The sequence below is a fragment of the Populus euphratica genome, unplaced genomic scaffold, assembly GCF_000495115.2.
Source record: "Populus euphratica unplaced genomic scaffold, PopEup_1.0 scaffold26.1, whole genome shotgun sequence".
NCBI lineage: Eukaryota > Viridiplantae > Streptophyta > Magnoliopsida > Malpighiales > Salicaceae > Populus > Populus euphratica.
Window position 1 is genome coordinate 1,095,121 of NW_011499896.1, and position 23,929 is coordinate 1,119,049.

A 23,929-nucleotide genomic window follows, 5' to 3' on the forward strand; every position below is an offset into this window, starting at 1 on the left:
TTATTCAATAACAATATCAAAAAAACATTATGTTAACTAGGTATTGTTTTTCTATGTTTATAAAAATTCCATTCAACCTCGAGAAGGAAGCCTCCATCGGACATACGTAATAAAGTTGTATATTCCATTCCGAGGTGATCAATTAGTGAGATCTTCGTTCTGCAAATTCATCAATGCAAATTGTTCTTTCTGTTTTGGGCTCTTCTAGTTCATATCGAACCTCATTGTTTAATTAGTTTCTCTTGATTTGTCTCTAAGTCTTTTTCTTCGTTCTTATCTACAAAAACACCAGTGTCCCTGCAGGCCAAATTCACAGCACCAGAGGCAAACCAGAGAAGGATATGATGGAAATTAGCAATTCAGGTACAATAAGGCAAAGCAAACTACAAGATGGTTAAAGTCAAACAATGACTTCCTTAGCCCAGAAGTCGTAAAATATACCATTTGTTTCTGGGGAAAATAGGCAGTGTTGATTTCTTTCTCAAGTATCTATCCTCTACAAAGTTTATCTCCAGCCGCTCATGCAGAGAAAGACTAAAGAGCTAATAAATAATATATGTATATATATCTTACGAAAGAGATCTATCAAAATTGGATTAGGGCAAGACTGTACAACGAAGGTTAGGCTAAAGAATAATAGTTACGATGCAGGGGCCTTGCTCGAAACATTGACCCCCTCGATCCACCAAGCTTCAAAGCAAGTGTACTGACAGCAGCAATTGGCTCAGTAGCTCTTGAAGCTGCAGGGTGAATCAGCCATATTTGATATAAGTCAGCCTTTATGCAGGAATTAGGTCAAATTGGGGACGTTGCGGTGGCTATCAGCGAATTCTCGAATTAAGCGCTTCAAAACTCTTCCTCCCTTTCCTTGCATGTGTCCATAGTTATTATTTTCCCCACTGAAAGTCTTGCTCCCAAGATAATCAGAAGCAGCACCAACCAGGGCCTCCATCCAAACTGGTACTAATGTTTCAGCTTCCCCCTGCTTTAGATACTCAACTGGAAGAGCCTGCACCTGGTGCGATTACAGTGGCCAAACGATGTCAAGACTTGAAAAAATAAAACACAAGGAAAACCTAGAAACAAGCCTAATCTAACAAGGATCATAGGCAACTCAGCAGTACGTTATAGTAATTACTCTCTTATATTAGAATGTGAACGCTTCATATTCCAATGGATCAACAATCAGTATATCTCACAAATTTGTTTCCTACATGTTCAAACTTTGCTAATTCACACTCACACATGCAAAGACACGGGATAGATAGATAGATAGATAGATAGATAGATAGAGAGAGAGAGAGAGAGAGAGAGAGACCGCTGCATGTAGCCATCCATGCAAAGACTCCCAGCACAGAACAACCTTCCAAGTTGTTGTCTCACTTAAACTGCAAAATGAAGCCACCTGTTGCAAGATTGTTGCACATTTGTGAACCTATCAAGCAAAGGGTATTAGCTGTGTCTTCATAAAATGTATTGGAATAATACAAGCAAAACATCAAGCTACAGAAAATAGAAAGTCCCAAGTGCTCTACACGGGAGTTCAAATGAACCCAGGCCAATTTTGCTAGCCCTTAAACTTCTTCAACAATTCCTTTCTGATGCTTAATTTATTTCTATACTGAAGCAAGATAGAAAGTACCCAGTTCTACGTACTTCGGATTTCAGGCTTATTAGGTTTCATTTTGAAAAACAAGTTTGCGCATGCTACAAAAAATCACGTCACTTTGTAGCTACAGCAGTGTGTAGGATGCTCATTTGGTACATGGAAAATAACAAGACAAGATAAATGAGTTTGAGAGTGTTTGGTTAAAAATGACACAAGACGGGATATGGGCAAGAGGCACCCTTTTTGTTTCAAGCTAATTCGACAAAACCTGTCCCATTCATATGACAATATTATCTTAGACATCCTTCCCAAAATACCTATACCCATTTCCTTCAAGTCCAAGAATACTCTTCAATCTGTGACTTGGGCTTTTGAAATCCGACATTATATTTATGAAACTAATGGAAAAAATAATTAATTGCTCTTGTTTTTGAAACTCGAATAGCACAAGATAAATAAAATAAAATAATACTTCAATTTTTTTTTAATAATTTACAAAGAATAGATAAATAGTTTCTTTAATCCAAATATTTATCATAATATTACTTGCATGAAACAGAACAAAAACATTGTTGTCATCACAACATGTTATTGTCTAAACCCCACTCTTACCAATCTTACCAAACATAAAACAGATCTAGTCCATGCTAGTTTCAACCAAACGAAGGACACTAACAAAACTTGTCCAATCTAGCCTCTCTTCCGACCCAATCCAGCATGCCAAACATACCAACTACCAATAAAGAGTAGTTAGACTATGTTATCCAAATATTACATTCTTCTTGTCAATGTATTTATGTAATTGTCTACATACTATATACATGTGTGTGGGTGGGTGGGTGTGTCTAAAAGAGTAAGACAGCACTTCTATCATTTTTATACTTCTCTTCCTTTCCCATCTCTTTCCTCTTCTTCATTCTCTATTTCAATTATTTCAATCTAAGAAAACCAATGATTCTGTATGTGTTATACTTCAGAGAATAAAACAAAATATTCAAAAACACTTTTACTCACAGGTTGTTCAACATGATAATTAGACAAGGATTTATTTTGAATTAGGGAAATTAATAAGAGTGCAACTTCTATTTCCAAAGCAAATTCTGATGAATTTATGTTCCAGTTAAAATCCTTTTCAATTTTTTACTGCTATTTCAATAGACAATTATACAATACTATTGATAGCAAGGAGAAATAGAACCATGAGTTTGCTTAGTTTAGCGGCCAAACAAGAAAAATAAGCCAAGACTTATTCAGAAGGAAGGACCTAAAATACCATCATATAGCATTTTAATCAAAAAGAAGATTGAAGCGTTCAACTTAACTACATCATGCACTCACGCCCATGACCCATAAGAAATTACATTTATGATTTATATTGAGTAACAATGAAACTTACCCGTGACATTGCTGAAACGCCGAGCAAAGCATACACTAAATTTGATACAAGTCCCTCACCATTCCGAGATATGACCTGAATTGATATGGCACTGTATGACCCCTCGAGAATACAATTCTTGGATTCCAACAAAGAGATTAGGCCAACTTCCAAGAAGCCTAAGCATGTCAAATTGATTACATTAATCTGAGAGGGTTGAGAAATAATATATCCACAGGAGATTGAAGGGTTGAGAATAATTATTCATATAGATAAAAATAAATTAACTAAAAATATGAAGAAAAAAAATCAACTTTAAGATAGACATAGAAAGAAATAAAGGGAACTCTTATAGAAGGATTATTGTGTAAGAAAGCTAAACAAAAATTAGATGCAAAGAGCTGGTCATCTGAGTACCATCATTTCTTAAAAAAGACTTAAGAGGAGACTAACTGAAAAAAATATATACTGACATAAGTAGCTGTTCAATAAATGTATCTATGTTTCTCTATTATTAAAAAGTCATTGGCAACCTTGCATGCCCGCACATGCACACCCAAGCTTGTGACCAGGCTCTCATTAAAGATTTTATGTTGTAAGTGACATATCACTTTGCAGGAGATTTAGTTTTTTACTATGTTTGAACAACCAGTAATTAAAAGATTAGGAAAATTATCAGACATGTGATAATAGAAAAGTGACCTAAGTACGAGCTTAAAACATGATTTATAACATAATTGACTGTCCAAAAGTAAGCAAGGCTATGTTTGTTTCCCGGAAAACAGTTTCCGGGAAACACTTTCCAAACTTTCCTGTGTTTGTTTGTCATTAGAAAAGTTAGTCAACGGAAAACATTTTCCGGTCAACAAAAAACACTTTCCAGTCAACGGAAAACACTTTCTGGTCAACGGAAAACACTTTCTGGTCAACGAAAATATTTTTTAGTAAAAAAAAAATTTTGCTTAATTTTCAGGAAAGTGTTTTCCTTTTTAGCTGTGTTTGTTTTCCGGAAAGTGGTTTCCGGGAAAACACTTTCCAAACTTTCTTGTGTTTGTTTTGTAGAAAGTGATTTCTGGGAAATCACTTTCCAAATTTTCTTGTGTTTGTTTGCTGTTAGGAAAGTTGATAAAAGGAAAACACTTTCCAGTCAAAGGAAAATTTGGCTTGATTTTCAGGAAAGTGTTTTCTTGAAAAATTTGGGAGGAAAACACTTTCCGAAAGTTGTGAAAAGTTTAGAAATGTCATTATTTGCTGATTATATCAAATTTGATCCTCAAACTTTTGATTGCTATATATATTTTGTTTTGAATATTTATTTTTCAATTTCATTTCTTAAAATTTAATTTTTATATTTACTTTGGTCCTCATTTTTATAATTGTTATTTGCTTTTCTCCTATTAGTTTTTTATTAAAAACTTTTTCTATCAAATTTGGTCCTCGTTCTTTTGATTGTTATTTATTTTATTTGAAATACTTTATGAAATGTTAATTATTATTATTTTAATTTCTTCATCTTTTTTTTTTTTAGATTTGATCTTTATTATTTTGATTATTATTTATTTTATTTGAGATAATTTATGAAAAAAAAATTTCAATTTCATTATTATTCAACCTTTTAATTTGTAAGATTTATTCCTTATTATTTTAATAAACTTGAGAAAAATAAAATATTAATAAATTATTTTCCAGTTCAATTTCCATGACATAACCAAACACTGGAAAGTGTTTTCCAGTTCATTTTCCATAACACTACCAAACATCGGAAAATACTTTACTTTTCAGGAATTCATTTTCCCCGGAATTCACTTTCCCGGAATTCACTTTCCAAAAGGAAACAACTTTCCTGCAAACAAACAGGGCCTAAATTTACAATTATGAATAACACAAAAGGCATAAATAGCTGAACAGGCAACATGTATAGATCAGAACACTCTGAAGTTGCATGCGCCAAAGGATTTTTCATAAAATCAACTTTTGTTTGGCAATTCCTTGGGATAGATTGGTTGTTCTGGGTTCCTTAGAGTCTTGTTGACTTTCACAAAGTTTCATTCAGAAACCAGGCATGATTGGACAACTCTTTCATGTTAACAATTTGTTTCTTCAAGGGTGGATTATATTCTACTTTTCACTTTGTTTTTTTCTTTCAAGGAAGTGGCCTAGTAATAGCTTCTTCACGGTATTAATTCATTATGATGATTATAATTTAGATCTACAGGTTCAAACACCTAAGCATATCTAATCATATGTAATTGTTTTATAAATCATCAAAAATTTGGTTGTGGGAGGGGTGTTAAATGGGGTTGATTAAAATGGATTGAATGATAGCAAACTTGTTTGTTGTTGAACATATTTGGTTCAACTCCCGGGTTGAGAATCATGTGTTATATACGTATTATATGCACAGGTACACACATATATATACCCACAAGTAGCAGGGAATTTCTTGATCCATTCGAATACACAACTAGCATCCACTACTTGGAACAAGTCATGTCAGCTCGTGTTTATTGACCCATTTAGTATTTAATGGAAAGAGGCCCCATACTTGGTGGCAAAAGAGTTGTACTTTAACACACTATCCAAGGTTAAGACTTGAACCTTAAGACCTCCCTATATCCTAGACCAATTCCTAACCACTCATGCTTAACCCTTAAGAATTAAATGTTAAGGGAGACAATAAGAGTTACTGTTCAACTAGATACGAATTGACTAACAGAGGTTAAAAGGACTAAAGCTACCACCACCACCACCACCACTCGTGACTTCTGAACCACGCTACTATCATAACATGATGGCCTCTCTACAGCATCTCTAAACTTTTACACCATGAATTTAAACCCTTCAAATTTGTACAACAAAACAACTCCAACATTCACACTCTTAATGGTTCTTACACCATGAACAACTATTTCTCTGGAAAGAAATACACTTAGCAATAACACTTTGTAAAATTTCAAAGCTGTTTTTTCAACCCTGTAGAACCTCAATTAGGTGTCAACACGAAATTAACAGCCCCTATACCCTTCAAAGTGTCTCATTTTCCATGTTCATCTTTATTGAAATTTTATTTCTATTGGTTAACAACATTGAAGAGCTACATATTTTTTTATGCATTCCATATTAGCCTCACAAGAAGTAAGAAACCATCAAGAGATTATCAAGCATTCAAACTGAATGACCCACTTACATGACAAATATGACATTGCTGCCAGCGCCGCTCCTCGATGCATAGCAGTGCAGCATATAGCTGCCTTTTGAAAGGAAACATCAAGGAGAGAACCGGATGCAGCTAATACTTCCTGAAATATATCATACAGCTGAACAAGTCATTCAAAACTATTAGCTTGAAGTAGATAAGTATCAATAAACCTCTGAAGAACAAATTCATCTACTTGGATATGCTCAGTCCAGGTATAGATGCTATGACATGAAATCCAAGAGATGAAGATTAACCTGGAAAGTTCTATTTAATGAGGTTGCTTCATATTTTCCATAATCAAAGGCGAGAGGAAAAAAGAGATAAAAATTGACCAGAACAGTATACCAAACCTTATGAGTACCACGCACCACAGTGGAAGCAAAATTTGTGTAAGCCTCCACTAAATCAGGCTCTTGGTCACATATATACGAAGAATTAAGACCCATAACTGATGTTGCTTGTGTAAATCTTTCAAAAGTAATGACAAACAAAGGTCCAAATTCCTCTTTATGACTGAATTCTTCAATGACAACAGAAGCTTCCCCCGTTACCAAAAAGAAAAAGAAAACACATTAGAAACAGAAGATAAGTAAACATGTGGAAAATAATTGAATCATATACAAAGGTGTATAATAATAAACAATGCTGACTACAATTTGTATTTGATGTAACATTTTACTGCACAAGTTTAAATAATTCATACTGGAAAAAAAAAAAAACAATTAGAGTGGTGCTGAGCATCGCAACATTTTTTTTAAAGATGGCATGAATAGACACACGGATATGAATGTAATGAAATACAACTTTTGAGTCATAGAATTCACGTCTGTTTGTGTCATCAAGAATCATGAAAAGTGGCTTTTTTTTTCACCAAATTATTCAGACCTGAATTATAAGATAGTATCTCCACTATGCTGTAAATGCAAGGACGTGCATATATAATTGAAAATACCTGTTCTGATATACCATTCATGACTCTGGAATGACAAAAAATTGGTTGATAGGCAATCTAGTACACTGGGCAATAGCAAAGCAAAGTGCTGCCCTGCAATATGCACCATCGGTCATGGCTTTTAAATTATATGGTTACTCATCAAATAAACAAAGTAAATGAATTATGTGGACATAAAACTAACAAAAGGATAAGAAAAAAACAAAAAGAACACCCTCCAATTACCGCTAGACTGAATTGCCAGTGAAAGAGCTCGGCAAGCAGCGGTAGATAAATTACTATTCTCCATGTGTTCAGACCTAAGTAGTTTCTCTAACATGGGCCAAAAGGTGCTTAGCAGACCAAATATAGGATCATCAGCAGCAGGACCACTAGGATGAGGCATTACAAGATGACTAAATACAGTTCCCATCCTGTAAATTAAACAATTAAATATCAAAGCCATAGCCAAATAATAAACAACATAATTCAGTTAAGGTGGGCATGCATACCAATGGTGAGGTTCCAATCAATCAAAAAATGAAAAAAGAGTTGATACTTAAAGAAGGCATTGGACTTTCAGTTTATAGTCTTTCCAGAGTACATGTGTGATGCTCTTGGAAAGGAGTCCAGTTACACAAATTCGGACAGGAAGAACACTTTCAAGTTTCATTCTTCTTGCACAAACAAATAAGATAAAACCCAAAGCACTGCCACCTGTTCAGAAGGTAAACAGAAAATATAAAAGAACTAGGATTACTCAACTAGGTTTGGGGCAGGACTTTCATAGTACAGCAAGCTTGTGATGCTCAGATAAAGAAGCTCAACTAGTTTTCTTGTATTTCTACAAGGAATTTTTTTTAGATAAAATCAAAGGAATCCATTTCCTTTCCACAAAAAGCTGAGATGAAAAGTATCAAGTCTTGTCCTCAATGAGCACATGATTGCAATTTGCACAAGTTAAAAATTGCACACATACACAATGACAAATCTCAGCTATCTCAATAGTATACCTGTATAAACCTCTTGCTGCTGAGTTCAAAATTTGCGTATAAGCAGCTGGATTTTGTCTGAATGAATCACTGCTGCCTTCATTAACCTGAAAGAACAATAAGCTATTAAATATTGTTTGAGATTTAACACACGCCATGGAATATGAAACATGCAATGGTAAAAAGGCATGGAAAGCAGGTCTTTTTGTAATGGTCTCAACTCAACTAATTAAAGATAAGCAAACTGAAAGAAACAAGATCCCTTTATTCTCTAAACTACAAGAAAGCCTACCATCCTTCTATGACCTGCTGACACATTTGACAATGCTCCCTCTATTAGACATTAAATATTAGCCAGAAAAAAAAATCAACCACAGCAACTGAACAGCCTCATAGAGGATTATCAAGTGTGTACACTATCCTGCTTGCAAAGGTAGGAAATCATAAGCAACTATTTTATCTTTCGTCTACTCCCACTACAGGTACAATGAGAATCTATCATAAAGAAGCTACTGAAATGTCATCTGGAAAGCAAATGTAACCAAGGTTCAAATATAAAGCTAGTGAAATCGTGTCTCACTTACAATCTGCCTTGCCATGCTATGCAAATTCCTTCCTTTACCAAATGATAATGCTGGCACACTTCAAATGCTTCTAAAGAAAAACTAAACTAGAAGACTAACATAGCTATGCCCTATATTGAAGAAAGGATGCCAAAACCTAAACTCCAACTTGCTTCCTAGACTTCACGTCACTTACTGAAGGGGAAAAGGAGCTCTTTTAGAATCAGTTGTATTTTAAGGCAAAAGGTATGGGACAAAAACAGGAAAATGCTTCGCTTTAGATCATTTGGCAAAGAATGAATAGAAGCTAGAAGCACAACCATATGAACACAAGATAATACAAACAAAGCTGATAACTAGAAGTTAAAAGACAAGGATAACATGGCTGTTGCAAGAGGTAAAATAAATATGACAAGTAGACATGCAAGAGAATCTTGAGAGCTTACCAGTTTCCCTATAGCTTCATAGCAAGAAGAAAGCAGCCTAGCCAACAGGCTGTTTTTTAGCTCTTTGTTTGTTACAGAACCAAGGATCATACTTATCGCGCTAACTACCTCCTCCTCATCTTCCAAAGGTAATTGCCTCTTCTCCAAAGCCTGATAAATAAAATAATGACATTACCAGATCACCGTGTATGAGTGGTAGAGATATGCAGTGGTCAAATAGAAATACTGTGTGTTTGAGTCCATTTAACGCCAGAACCACAAGCTACAGAACGATCAATAGCATTTCTAGTATCAATAGCAATGCTGGTGTTTAAAGATTTACTGATCATAAGGATGAAACTTTATTTGTGTTTTTTCTAGGGAGGGGATGTACAATGTTTCCCTTCTCTTTTAGGAGAGGGGGACATTTAATGTTTGTTTTTCAAGTGGTACCATGAACTGCAAGGCCAAGGAAAACACTGAGATGCTACCATCCTACTATTTCACATCGGCTCTGTTTTAGTCGTTCTGGAAATTGCAGATCAAGGAAACCTGCAGTTTACAGGGCTTGCAGAAAGAGGAATGCCATAACAAAATAGGAGAGTTTTGATAGCAGCATTGTAAGACATTCAGAAAGAAAATTCATACAATGTATCGATCAGGTATATCTTGAGTACTATGATTCAAGCATGTTTACACATGCATAGGCAACTAAAGCACTTTTCAAATTGTTAGACTTAAATTTCACTTTAATAGAAACCATGGTTGAAGACTTGCATCTCAGCCAAGATGTGGAAACACTAAATCCGTCAAGACATACTGGTTTAACATAAAAAAAATCCACAAGTGCAAAAACAAGAGCAGTACCTCTCCTATCCACATCAAAACTTCCAGATTTGCAGGTTCATAAATAACTGTAGAAGCATCTTCACAAAATTTGCGCAGGGCAGAGGCACAAGCATTTGAGGACTGGGGCTCTGAAATGCCCGCAGCAAGAAATAATCTGAAAGTAGCAAATCAGCACAAAAAGGAAACTTGAAAGCAAGAAACAATGCTGCCAGATGATGCATACAGAGCCTTATTTTCTAAGGAGTTCAATGTAATAAATGATGTCAAAGTAACACCATGGAAATGTTGATGAGGCAGGCAATTCTAACATGAATATAACAGAGCAAAATACACCTAGATTCGCACTTAAATCATATATGAACATAAGCCATAGCTCTCAAATGTACAAGCATGCTTACAGTAAAGGCCTAGCGATAGTTTGAAATGTAGATATCCACTTGGAATAGGAACCAACAACATCTGCGAGTGACCTGTATACCTAAAATGAAAATAATTATCTAGTAAAAAATAAGAATAAACAAAACCTATTCATCCCAGAGTTAAACGGTGGGATGTACAAATTTTCTTCCAATGAAGTGTTATTATTAAGAAGCTGATATTTTGCTCAAGATCTTCAAAAATACATAAATTAGCAAAGGACATATCGCACATACAATGCACATAAATCCCTTAAGCTTGTTGGGAGGGATACTGGAAAAGATTGTCACCAACTGCATTATCACCGAGAAGTCAAAGACATGGCTCTCTTGTAGAATCAATTCAGAGACCTGGAAAAGGAAATACAATAAGACTACTATTGTATTACTATAATGCAGTGACCAATATGCAAGTTTTATAGAAGCTCCTTTAGGGGAAAAAATGAATGGCTGTAAGAACTCCCTAGGGGCTTGGTAAGAGATCATGTGCAGGGTGACCTCATAGTGGTGACAGCAGAGAAACATCTTAAACATTTCAAAGATTCAGCTGTTAAGAAATAAGTAATACCAAAACAGCCTTTAATCATATAACCTACCTGTACATAATATAAAAAATTTTATTGGTACATTTACAGGGATCAATTGCTGTATGGCCAAAAAATAAATTTCTGCTTGATACAGACTTACAGAAGATAGAAATAACACAGAAATACAAGAAAACAATGCAAGAAAGATAACAGCAAAATCACAGTAGCAAGTTGCACTTACCACATTAAGAGCAAACAGTTTGGTTTCAACTTCCTTCCAAGGTATTGATACATTTGGTGATGCCCAACCACCAAAGAAAAGCTACAACAAAAATTAAAGAAGCAAAAAAGGACATTATCATCAACCATAAAGGCAACTAAGATCTGAAATCTTAGTTTCAGAAGAATGATGGAAGACAACATTAAGGAAAAAAGGAAAGGAATTGATAAACAAAAGGAGTGTTGAGACTTCCACTCCAGTACAATAAGAAAACAACCTCTTTGAGATCTTATGTTCTACTTCTGGTTCAGTAAGCAGTGGATAGACAAAACACTTTTAATAGCAAAGAATCTAATGTGAAGATTGTACAGTGTAACATCTCATGTTCCAGTGACAATGCAAATAACCAGCAATGGTTAGATTTACATTCCACTAATCTATGCGAAACAGTAGAACTAGACACTTAATTAAACTCCATCGAGAGCACCTCACATCCTCTTGGCTTTCCCAACCCTCAACTTCAATACTTCCCTTTCATCAGCCTGCATTACCACCATACAGTCTTTATCTGCTCAGGAAATCAACGTGGTATTGAGTGAAAATGACACTGACAAAAACAGATCATTTCACATGGCTTGGCTCTGAGATGGTTAGGTTTTTTTGTCAAAAATGACATTAATTTCTGTGGAAAAGGGATATTATTAACAGGAAAGATGAAAAAGAACACACATGGAAGCTAGAAAATTAGGCTGCTGGAAAAGTGGAAAGATAAATAAGAGTAATGTATCCGGAACAAGAAGCTCTGTCTGGTCTCAGAAGTCCTTCCCAAAAAAATGAAGGACAAAGTACCTGCTTCCAACATTAAAAGAGGAAAGAAATGAGGAGAAACCTTTAATATGAATTTTCAGGGATTCACATGAGTGCAATCCAAAACCAATTTTCTAGTTCAATTTTAAGCACACATCCAACTAACCAAGTGGTCTCTCTCCCCTGAAGACAAGAAATCCTACATAACCTTCTTAATCCAACATAGAAGCCTCCACAAAGTTACTACGGTTTGTGTTATTTAATGGAAGTCAGGCATCCCTAATCCTTTACTGTCATATAGGCACTGAACAGGAGTCAGATCACGATAACCAAGGGAACATTCCAGCAACATGATAGCATTTGAGGATGTTGTTTGAAGATAATAGTCATAACCCCTCTACATTTTTTATTTTTTATGTAAAAGACACTCTCAAAGTAAGATTCCACTGTTTTCTTTTATCCTCCATGAAAACAGCTGCTTCCTTAACTTCTTCAATCTCCTGTTTCATTTCCTCCCAAAAATTGAAACAAAAATAGATGTACAAGCACTTATTCATGGTGTGCGAGTATGTAAGGAGCACCTTCTGTACAAATCTTGTAGGTTTTAGAAGCTGACAAATATCCACCAAAAGTTCAACAAGATTCATCCTGAAATGCGCAAGACCATCAGGCAAATCAACTGTTTCACTCTCATCAATGAATGTGGATTCATCAACCTGTAAAACCAGATTTTCAATACAGTTATAGTATGAGTAAGAAGAAACATAAATTACTCTTAATAGCATACAAGACAGATCATATCTTACACTACATTTAATTCAAAGAAGAAAATACTTCCACCTTCACTACTTATAGCAAAAACCTATGCTGGATGCTCAATCATCAGAATCAATGGTAAATCAGGACACTAGTGCTCTTCTTTCTAAATTTTTTCATGGCCCCAGATTGAAATTCATAGCCTTTTATATAAGAAAGTGAGATGTAATCAAATAACTGGCAACATCAGCAGTGTGATAAATGCATGTCAGCAACAGCAGATGTAGTATTTATGTAATAGCTCTGACACAGCACATAAGGTATCTCTCTACCTCAACACACACAAAACCAGAATTTGACTAAACATCCAAAAGCAATGCCATCATCTTTGCATGTTCAAAACTTATAAACATGCTCCTATTCATCTACCATGATAAATTCCACTCCACCTCCAAAGGTTGGTGCCGAAAACTTTAAAAAAGTGGTTTGAACTGAAAAGGCAATGGAAAAGGGGGTTTCCCCTAACAACAAATCTTCCCAAACCAAAATGCGGATTCCATTTCCCACTTTAAAATTCAATTGAGAAAGAAAATGTGAATAAGCCAGTGAAATAAACTTCCACAGACTCAAGTGTGAGACAACTGATCCAAGCTTGGCATCCCAACCATTAGCATATGCACCATAAGCATTACAGACAACTTTGTGCCACAAAGAATAGTGCCACAGCCATTTTCCTACGTGAACAATAATCTTCTGCACCAAATGATCCAGTCTGAAACCCTTTTCACTCTTGGATTTACAAGAACTCCCAGCTCACCAAATAATCTCTAATTTTCTCCTCCATACCTGACCAAAGGAAATTTCTCATAAACCCCACTATCTGATTAGCCATTGAAACATAAAGCCTCTATTTCTCATCTTTATCGCCTCTCTAGTTTGCATAGAGCTCCTATTCTCATTTTTGTTCATTTTAGGGGATTAAAATAAACTTGAACTTTCATTTTTCAAGGAATCTAATGATAGTAAATATTTTCTATTTTGATATGCTATAGGGTTAGCTCTCTTCTCCTATATATATTGTATTATACTCTTCAGTTATGATAAGAACATAGAGAGACTTCTCTCAAACTTCTTCATGGTATCAGAGCTTCTAGGTCCTAAACCCTAAAAAAACTGCTACTCCAATCCACAATCAAATACAGCATGACTGCAGCAGGACAAAGCTCTATCTCTGAAGTAACCTCACAGCCAGAAACAGCATCAGCTTGGAATAATTATGGAGATACTAAAGGCATATCACATCCTATCACTGGTCACAAACTCAACGGGCATAACTATTGTCAGTGGTCATCATTAGTCATGATGTTTATTTGTGAGAAATGCAGAGACGACTACCTCACAGGAGAAGTCATCATACTAGAAAAGAATGATTCCAAGTTTCGAACAAGGAAGACTAAGAATCACATGGTAATGTCATGGTTAATTAATTCAATGACCAATGAAAAAGGAGAAAATTTCTTCTATATGGAACAACAAAGGAAATCTAGGATGCAGCAAGAGAAACCTATTCAAGTTCTGAAAATACATCAGAAATATTTGAAATTGAAGCAGCATTACATGATCTATGCCAAGATCTTTCTGTAACACAATACTTCAACACACTCTGTCGACACTGGCAACACTTAGACATGTTTGAAATTCATGCCTGGAAATGCCATGAAGACACAACCCTATATTTTAGAACTGAAACAAACTTTCAAGTTCCTTCTTGGTCTCAACAAAAATCTAGATGAAGTCAGAGGGAGAATAATGGGGACCAAGCCCCTTCCGAATCTCAGAGAAGCATTCTCTGAAGTTAGGCGTGAAGAAAGCGTACAGAAAGCAAAGGTGGGATCTCATAATTCAGCCTTTACATTGGAAGGATTTTCCCTTGCTACTCGAGGATATCAAAACAACAATCATGATAGTCAACAGAAAAGGGGAAGACCCTGGTGTAATCACTGCAACAAGCCAGGACAAGTCAAAGAAACCTGTTGGAAGATTCATGCCAAACCTGGTGATTGGAAGCCATCAAGGTTAACAAATGACAAAGACGTGCCAATATGTTACCTCAAATGACAACCGAGACAGGAACATCAACCTTCTACTTGAAACAAGTCCCTTCACCAAAGAACAACTTGATATATTACAGAAACTGTTCAATCAGAGTTCATTACCTTAATCAAGTACGTCAGCCTCTGGATCTGGATTGTTAGCTCAAAAAGGCAAATTTTCAAAAGCCCTTACTGTTAGTAAGAGGCACTCAAGTCTATGGATGATAGACCCCAGAGCATCAGACCATATGACAGGAGATGCAGCCCTTATTAATGAATACAATCAGTGCAGTAAGACTTCTACAGTCCGTATAGCTGATGGATCTTTATCCGAAGTGAAAGGAATAGGCCTAAGTAGAATTTCAAGAGACATGATCCTAAATTCCATTCTTCATGTTCCTAAAATGGACTGCAACCTCATCTCAGTTAGTAAATTGACTCCTGATCTGAATTGTGTTGCTATATTCTTTCCTAACTTGTGTATATTTCAGGATTTGGATATGGGGAAGAAGATTGGCAGTGTTAAGATGTGTTCAGGACTCTATCTCCTCAATGGATTCACTCCTCGAAAAGGACAAACTCAGAATGAAATCCTGGCACCTCATAAGGGTCGGTCAGTTTTAAATTTCTATGTCAATAAGGATAGTGATGTTATGTTATGGCAGTATCGTCTTGGTCATCCAAATTTCATGTACCTGGAGAAATTAGTTCCTTCTTTATTTACCAATAAAAATTCAGAGTCTTTCAAATGTGAAGTATGTTAACTTTCCAAGAATATTTGTAGTAGTTATCTCGCTATCTCATATAAATCATCACATCCTTTTACTATAATCCATAGTGATACATGGGGTCCCTCACCAGTAAAAAATATAACTGGAACTCGTTGGTTTGTATCCTTTGTTGATGACCACACCAGATTGACATGGCTATTCCTCGTGAAAGAAAAATCTGATGTGAGCCAAATCTTTCAAAACTTCCACTCCATGATACAAACACAATTCAACACTAGGATCCAGATCTTAAAAACTAATAATGCCAGAGAATATTTCAATTATGAACTCCACAACAAAATGGAGTGGGAGAAAGGAAAAATAGACACCTATTGGAAGTTGCTAGATCCCTCATGTTCCCAAACAATTTTGGGGAGAGACTATACTCACAGCCACTTACCTCATCAATAGAATGCCTTCTAGAGTTCTAAAATTCAAAACTCCTAATCAAGTCTTCCTACAAGCATTCCCACACACCAAAATACTTTTTTCATTAGATCCTAAGGTGTTTGGATGCTCAGTCTTTGTTCATATTCACCTTAACCATCGCAGCAAATTAAATCCTAAATCCATCAAGTGTATCTTTCTAGGATATTCTTCACATCAAAAAGGGTACAAGTGTTATTCTCCCATCAATAGAAAGTTCTATACCTCAATGGATGTCGCATTCTTTGAACATCAAGCCTACCACCACAAGTCTGATATTCAGGGGGGAAACATGCAAGAATATCAGAATTGGGGTATAAATTCTGATATACCCCACACAGGAGATACCCCATAGAGTCATTCTCCTCTCTAGAGTCATTCACCAGTAACTATAGTCACAGGTCCATCAGTTCCAGTTCCAAATCAACCCATTCAACCAGTCCCAGTTAAATCACTTGCGCCAAAACAAATTGCAAATCCTGAGCCTGAACTTCTTACCTATACTAGAAGGAAAAAACCAGAGAAGGAGATAGAGCATGCAATACCTCTTACATTGGACCAAGATTCAAAACCAAGTCCAAATTCTGCTCTGATACACTCAGGTATGTAAATTTCAGATTGTGAGAATCTTGCTTCATTTACTGATGACTTAGACATTCCAATTGCAATATGGAAAGGTGTTAGATCATGCACAATCATCCCATCAACGGATTTGTTTCATATGAAGGGTTGTCACCATCTTTCCATGCATTTGTTTCAGCCCTTGACAATGTACAAGGTCCTAAGTCTATTGAAGAAGCTCTCAAAGACTCAGGATGGAAAAGGACAGTCAGAAATCAATGCATTGAACAAGAATAACACTTGGGAAATGTCTGAACTTCCACTTGGAAAGAAACCAGTTGGGTGCAAAATGGATATTTACTATCAAACACAAGGCTGGTAGGAGTATTGAAATATTAAAGGCCCGACTGGTAGCAAAAGGATATACTCAATCTTATGGGATAGATTATCAGGAAATATTTGCTCCAATGGCCAAACTCAACACCATCAGAATTCTCCTATCTCTAGCGGCTAATCAAGACTAGCCATTACATCAACTAGACATTAAAAACACATTTCTTAATGGAGATTTGGAAGAAGAATTTTACATGGAGATACCTCCAGGACTAGAAACATCCTCCAACTACAACAAAGTGTGTAAACTGAAGAAATCACTATATGGACTCAAGCAATCACCATGAGCATGGTTTGACATATTCACAAAGACAAAAGTCCAGAATGGGTATTCTCAATGTCAAGCAGACCACACCTTGTTTATCAAATCTTCTCCAGAAAATAAAAAGGCAACACTGATTGTATATGTTGACGATATCATCCTAACTAGTGCCTATGGAGAAGAACTCGTGAAATTGAAGAAACTCTTAGCCAAGGAATTTGAGATCAAAGACCTTAGGTACCTCAGATACTTTCTTGGCATGGAAGTGGCACGATCAAGGAAAGGTATATATGTTTCTCAAAGAAAATATATCTTAGACCTACTAAAAGAAACAAGAATACTTGGTTGTAAACCTGCAGAAACACCAATGGATTCAACCAAGAAGATAGGAGTAGGACAAGACAGAACACCAGTTGACAAGGGAAAATATCAAAGACTGGTAGGACGACTCATCTACCTCTCACACACCAGCCCAGACATTGGCTTCTCTGTCAGTGTTGTAAGCCAATTCATGAACAATCCAACAGAAGAGCATATGCATGCAGTTAATAGAATTCTGAGATATCTAAAGATGACCCATGGAAGAGGTCTGCTATACAAGAAAGGTGACAACAGAAAAGTTGAAATTTACTCAAATGCAGATTGGGCAGGAGACATTTTAGATAGAAGATTGACCTCTGGGTATTGTTTCTATGTTTGGGGAAATCCTGTGACTTGAGAAAGTAAGAAACAACAGGTTGTATCTACAAGTACTACAGAATCTGAGTTTAGAACTCTAGCACTTGACATCTGTGAAAGAATGTAGATACAAAGATTACTCAAGGAACTTGGAGTGGAACTATTAAACCCCATCAAGATGTTTTGTGATAATCAAGCTGTCATAAGTATAGCTAAAAACCTAGTGCATCATGACAGGACAAAGCATATTGAAATAGACAGACATTTCATCTCAGAAAAGATTGAAAAGAAAATTGTCCATCTGATTTACACTCCTACCAAAGCTCAAACTGCAGACATACTTCCCAAAGCACTTCCCAGAACTAATTTTGAAGATTTGAGTCACAAGTTGAGCATGTGTAACATATAAAACCCAACTTGAGGGGGAGTGTGGAAATCTCCCTCAAAATCAATTATGAGAATCTGGTATTAGCTAAACCAGATCTCATAGATTATTCCTTCCTAGTTTAGTGTAGGATCCTTTCCTGTCTAGTAAATATTTCCTGTTTTGATAGATTGTAGGGTTAGCCCTCTTCTCCTATATATATTATATTATACTCTTCAGTTATAATAAGAACATAGAGAAACTTCTCTCAAACCTCTTCGGCCCCCAACTCTTTAACTGGACAGCAGTGCTCAACAAAATTAATAATGATTTGTTGTAAATAAACAGGCCTCACGAGGCTTTATTTCCCAATATCCGTGTTCTCTGTCAACAAAGCAATGAGTCTCATTGTCACTTACTTTTACATTGTCTGCTTGTAATGGATATGTGGTGAAGATTGTTTATTTATGGTGGAGATTTTAGGGTATTACCACATTGAGTGTCAGATTTTAATCTCTTTTGTGGATTTTGGTGAGAGGGAAGATTGTAAGACTCTGTGGTTTAGTACTGTTTGTGCATACCTGCTTGGAGAGGAATGTTAAAGAGTTTTTAAGAACCAGTAAAATTCAAGACAAATGTCGTGGGATAGGATAGCTTTCCTTTCTTCATTGGGATGTCATGCTTCAGGTGCAATTAGGGGAGTTTCTTGAGCTGATATACAGCAGGATTGGGCTGTTCTTACATCATTTTCCTTCTGCTTTCTTATTTGGGAGGATGACTTATCCTACATCAACCTTTTGTAATGCTTTTAATACAATTTTCTCTTATCATAAGAAAAAGAAATCTTGGTTTGAACCATGATCACAAACCCACAAGATCAGAAGGTTAATGGTAACAGATGCAAATGTAGTTCATTTAACATCACATGAAATAGATCTACCCAGATTTGAGAGGAGAAGAAGAAAAATTAAGGGTGAATAGCAAGGTAAAACCTGAGCGCGCAATAAAAGAGCATCCAACAATGCTGAAAATACAGAAAACAACATGTCTTCAGAATGTTTCCTATTTTTTGCACCTTCTGCGTCAAGACCAAGTATATAGCTTGCAAGACTAGACCTGGGGAAAGAAAAAAGAAACATGGTCACAGTTATCATGCTTCAACATTTAACAAAGGACCATTAGTAATCAACAGAAAAAATCACATATAGTAACTAAATGTGAATGCCATCTTCTCAATCTTTATAATGGATCAACTTCATTAAGCAACCTTCATAAGTATTGACTGATTTACTAGATAAAGGAATTATGAGTGTGCTGAATTTGCAAGTATGCTTAACATGGTATCTTTCTGTTCTCTTGGGTGCACACTTCCTGTTGCTCCTCTTCCTCCCTCTTTGCTCCAATTTGGACTGTTCACAGCAGCAAGGCAGCCTCTGATTTTCTTACTTTCTTGTTGTAATCACTCCCAAACACTCCCCAACTTACTACAAAGCAAACCTTGATTACACGTCCAATGTTTCTCCTCCAACAAAACCAACCCAACAAACCCCAGACCCAACTGTGAGTTCAGAAATCACATCTCTTGGAAATTTGGCCACTGATCTCATCCTATCCATAGCAAAAATCAGATCATTGCTTCTTTAGTCCAAATGCTAAAACCAACCAAATGGTAGCTTTCACTAGTGGCAACAGTGTTCAACCTGCTATTCACCAACCACCTCACCCATAAAGTAACTACTCGGGGGTGTTTGGGAGTATGGTAGTGGTTAGTGTTCGAAGTACTTTTCACTCATAAATACATTAAAATAATATTTTTTTTAATTTTTTAAAAATCATTTTTGATATCATCATAATAAAACGATTCAAAAAACATAAAAAATAATTTTAAGCAAAAAAAAATCAAATTTTGCCCAACCCCTGTTTGGAACACAATACCAAACGGAAGTGTAATTGAATGGTACAACATTTTCCTCATCCCAAACATTACAACATCTCTTTGGCCTATAAACCAATTAGAAGTTGAGACTTTGTCCAATTCATCCTCGTTTGTTTATAATGTTTTACTTACACCTCCAATATATTCTAAAGTTACAATGCAACCACAATTTTTAAACCTGAGCTAAATGTATATATAGTTCATTGAAAAAAACAGTGCACGAGAACAAAAGCATGTATACAACCTCTGTGTGTATTTATGTATCCATAATAAAATCATAGATGATTTAATAAATAGCATTACCAAAATTGCAATGTTGAGTCTGCAATCTCCCAGTCTTCACTTGGAAATGCCACACAGCTAGTAACAAAGTAAACAAATTAGGCATAACACAAACATGACATGAATGAACAGAACACGTAAAGAGAAACCATCAACAAGCTGCAAGAAGCTTTAACAACAGACTTAGACAGGCTTCCCAGGTCAGAAACCTTTGGTACTATACCCTTGTGCTGAGACTTTAGATTAACTACTTAAGCACTACAATTTTACATGAAATATCAAATAAAACCCTCCTCAAGAAGCATGGTGCTAAGTTTTAGAGGCACGCGAGCACATAAAATAGAGCATTCTGGAAAGACATCTCTCAAACATGTCACTTATCTCCAATAAATCTTCAAAACTAATAAGACATTTCCTTACTAAATTAGTTACACAAGTATCAGAAATAAATAACACGATAGAGAAATCACCTCAATAAAGCATCTGCAAGTGCAAGGCCCTCAACACTTGCCTCTACAATCAGAGAAGGTGCCTGGAGGTACGTTAAAAATAATACCAAAAAAAGTAGAAAGCTAATAAGAAGGTTGGATTCAGAAGTATTGGGCAACATGAAGTCATGCAAAAACACGTACTGCCTGCCCAATTTCTGACATCAAGCATGAAAGCCCACTAATCACTTTCTCATCTCTGCTGCTAAGAGCTGAAATAAGAAGCACCTCTTTGAGAAAATGTACTCTGGATAACAAAACTTGAGGTAGCCCCTACAAAAAGCAATCACAATTAAAAGTGAATTTTTCATTTCTTGGTGATGAGGAGAGGGCATCCTCCTGGAAGGAAAAAAAGGAAAACTAAAGTCAATAAAAAGGGCAAAACTTGACTATACTAAGCCACAACAACCGCCTTGATGAAGGAAGATCCTTGGAAAAGTTACACCTTCCCCACACAATTGGGAGCAACCTTTCCTCCTTCAACCATGCTCATGTGGATATCTTTGTATTGAATTTCTTTTGTTTACAAGTGATAGATATGAGACAGTGAAATGACAATTCTTGGTTATTTTTTTCATTATCAAAATTCAATACCATCGCCTGCTACACCCCTAACTTTTATGAAATTGTTGCAAGAGAACTATTGCTTTTCCTACTTAACCCAGGATCCCTGGACTCTAGAACTATCATAGTTGCAATTTGATTAATATGATGAGTGCATTAACAGCAAATATAACTTTCTTCTGTATAGAAAAATAAGAACAAGGTATATGTGTCTATTCTTGTATATCATAAGTAGCCAATAAATCCACAATATGGCATGAGCCTACCTCATGTCTACTTGCAAGTTCAACAAGGACTTCAATAGCCAGATCAAATGAAGATGGAACCTATATCCACCAGATTAAGAGAATGTCATTAATCTCAAACACGAAGTTAACCAATAAGACAATTATCTTTACCTGCAAAGAGTTGAACACAAAATTAAGAAGTGGATGCGTTGGCAATGAGTCCCGAGGAATTTCTGAGAAGCAGCCAGCTCGTACCTGAGTACAAGAAGCAAAAATAAGGGCGATGATTGAACTACTCAGATATAATATCAAAACATGTAGAAATCTGAACTTACCCAGCTCAATAAGCAACGGAGAACTTTCCTGTTTCTTTCATGCAGTTGAACACCACCATCGGAAATTTTCTGAGATTGCTCCAGTAGAAACTCAAGAACCACAGGAGTGTGTGAGAGAAGCTGCTTTAAAGGCAATTGTGTGAGGAAGTCGACAGACAAGTTGAGAGACAAAAGGGTAAAAATACAAAAACTAGAATAGTAAAAAATAAGATTGAAGAAAGAGCCTAAACCTCTCGGCCATACTGACTTCTATGGGCTGGACTTACTCTACAATCAGTATTTTGAGTGTCAACAACTTCTTCAGGAAGAACAGTGAGCATCTCCAGCACAGCAACATTACCATCATCCTGGCTCTGCAGAGTCCGAAGACTGTAGAAAAGCTGCTCGATCGATTTTCCATGCTCAACGGCACAAAGCATAAGGGCAGCAAGTGCAAGGCAGATTTGCGTTAAAAGCTGTCATTAAGAGAGCACAATAATTCATCAAAAACACATTTCATTTCCAATTGCTCAATGTTATAGCTCAATGACAGCAGCTGTCCAAGCTGTGGAGCACCCATTAGTCCAAAGAAATTTGAAGCACCTGGGGAGGACCTGAACTGAATCTTTTGGCAGCCACGAGAAGAGCATTTAACAAAGCATCTTTAACTCCTAACTGCAAAGAATGGCCTTCACTTTGGATCTGCATGAGAATGGTGAAGGTCAGCTTGAAGTAAATAAACAGTCAAATTGAATAACCAGAGAACAAAAATGGTATTTTTGTTCGAAATTCCATAATCCAGGAGCTCTCCGATTCAAGCCGAAAAACAGCCCGTCATTTTTGCTTTGGGAAGAAGCCCAGAGCTTTTACCTTAGCGAAGCACAGCATTGAAGTATTCAAGGAAACGAAATAGAGCAAACCTTCCGTTTGAGAATCTGTGCCGCGAAGAACTCGACTTCTAAATCGGAGACAAGAGGCGGCGGCGGCGGCGTCTGCTGCTGAAGGTGGAGATGATCGGAGGTGAGAATGGAAGTGGCGACCTCCCAAACGGCGTCGGTCTGCTGGAACTGAACGAGCCATTGATTGGCAGCGACGCGGTTGCAGGATTGGGTATCGTGATTCAAGACATGAACCGCCTGGGCTACTTTCATTTGCAGGTCCATTTCTTTTTCTTTATTTAAATTATAAATAAAGATAAAAGAAGAGACGGTCGGTAGCCAATCATAGAGAGCAGAGAAGGACGCCTGTCGAGTGTCGAAGCCCGGCCTTGAGCTGTTAATTGATTGATTGATTCTTGATTTGATCTTGTTATTTTTTCTTGTTTTCCGCTTTCATCAGACGCTCCTCGTCTCGTTACAAAACTTCCACGAACCTTTTCCCCTTTTTTTTTTTTTTCCTTCCTTTTCAAAACACCACCAGGAGACGGGTGGCCTTCCCCACTATGGGTCACTGGGGAATTCATTGGACGAGAAGTGAGAGTCGATTATAAATTGGTTTTTCTAGTTTTAAAAATTATTCAATTAGTTCTTGAATTAATATTAATCATGGTTAATCTATATTATTTTATTTTCAATATATATATATTCTTTTTTCATATTATTAACTCCTTTTCCTTTTTCTTTTTCTGTTTTTTTTACAAAATAAATTTATTTTGAAAGCTCCTTCTTTTCCTTTTTCTTTTTCTGTTTTTTTTACAAAATAAATTTTTTTTGAAAGGACTAAAAATGGGTGAAGAGGGCAATTGTTACATTACACATGAACAAATCATGAATTGTTACAGTGATTTTTTTGCTTTTTTTTTTTAATTGCACTTTTATAAGCCTGAGTCAATGATGAATTAAAATATATTTATTGATGAAGAGCAAGATTCAAAGAATGAGGCCAAACTGAAAAGGACGGCAA

At 36.1% G+C, this 23,929-nt stretch overlaps 1 protein-coding gene across 4 annotated transcripts; it reads right to left on the reverse strand.

Annotated features, from left to right (window-relative positions):
- Nucleotides 1–327: 327 nt before the first annotated feature.
- LOC105132112 (ARM repeat superfamily protein) lies at nucleotides 328–23,499 on the reverse strand. 4 transcript variants are annotated; one of them, XM_011035415.1, is made up of 24 exons: nucleotides 22,948–23,499; nucleotides 22,631–22,729; nucleotides 22,315–22,503; nucleotides 22,049–22,168; nucleotides 21,885–21,968; nucleotides 21,753–21,812; nucleotides 21,067–21,195; nucleotides 20,905–20,966; nucleotides 20,456–20,512; nucleotides 19,209–19,332; nucleotides 12,495–12,629; nucleotides 11,128–11,208; nucleotides 10,597–10,710; nucleotides 10,342–10,421; nucleotides 9,962–10,097; nucleotides 9,116–9,265; nucleotides 8,128–8,213; nucleotides 7,361–7,548; nucleotides 7,136–7,228; nucleotides 6,534–6,721; nucleotides 6,172–6,283; nucleotides 3,006–3,163; nucleotides 1,319–1,435; nucleotides 328–1,015 (listed from the first exon to the last, which is right to left on the reverse strand). In XM_011035415.1, exons 1-24 carry the CDS (start codon nucleotides 23,188–23,190, stop codon nucleotides 791–793), a joined length of 3,030 nt encoding a protein of 1,009 aa, XP_011033717.1. In that variant the 5' UTR covers nucleotides 23,191–23,499; the 3' UTR covers nucleotides 328–790. The 4 variants fall into 4 exon arrangements, with proteins under 4 accessions (XP_011033717.1, XP_011033715.1, XP_011033714.1 ...); XM_011035413.1 differs by having other exon boundaries at nucleotides 6,552–6,721; nucleotides 22,279–22,503; XM_011035412.1 differs by having other exon boundaries at nucleotides 22,279–22,503.
- Nucleotides 23,500–23,929: the final 430 nt, after the last annotated feature.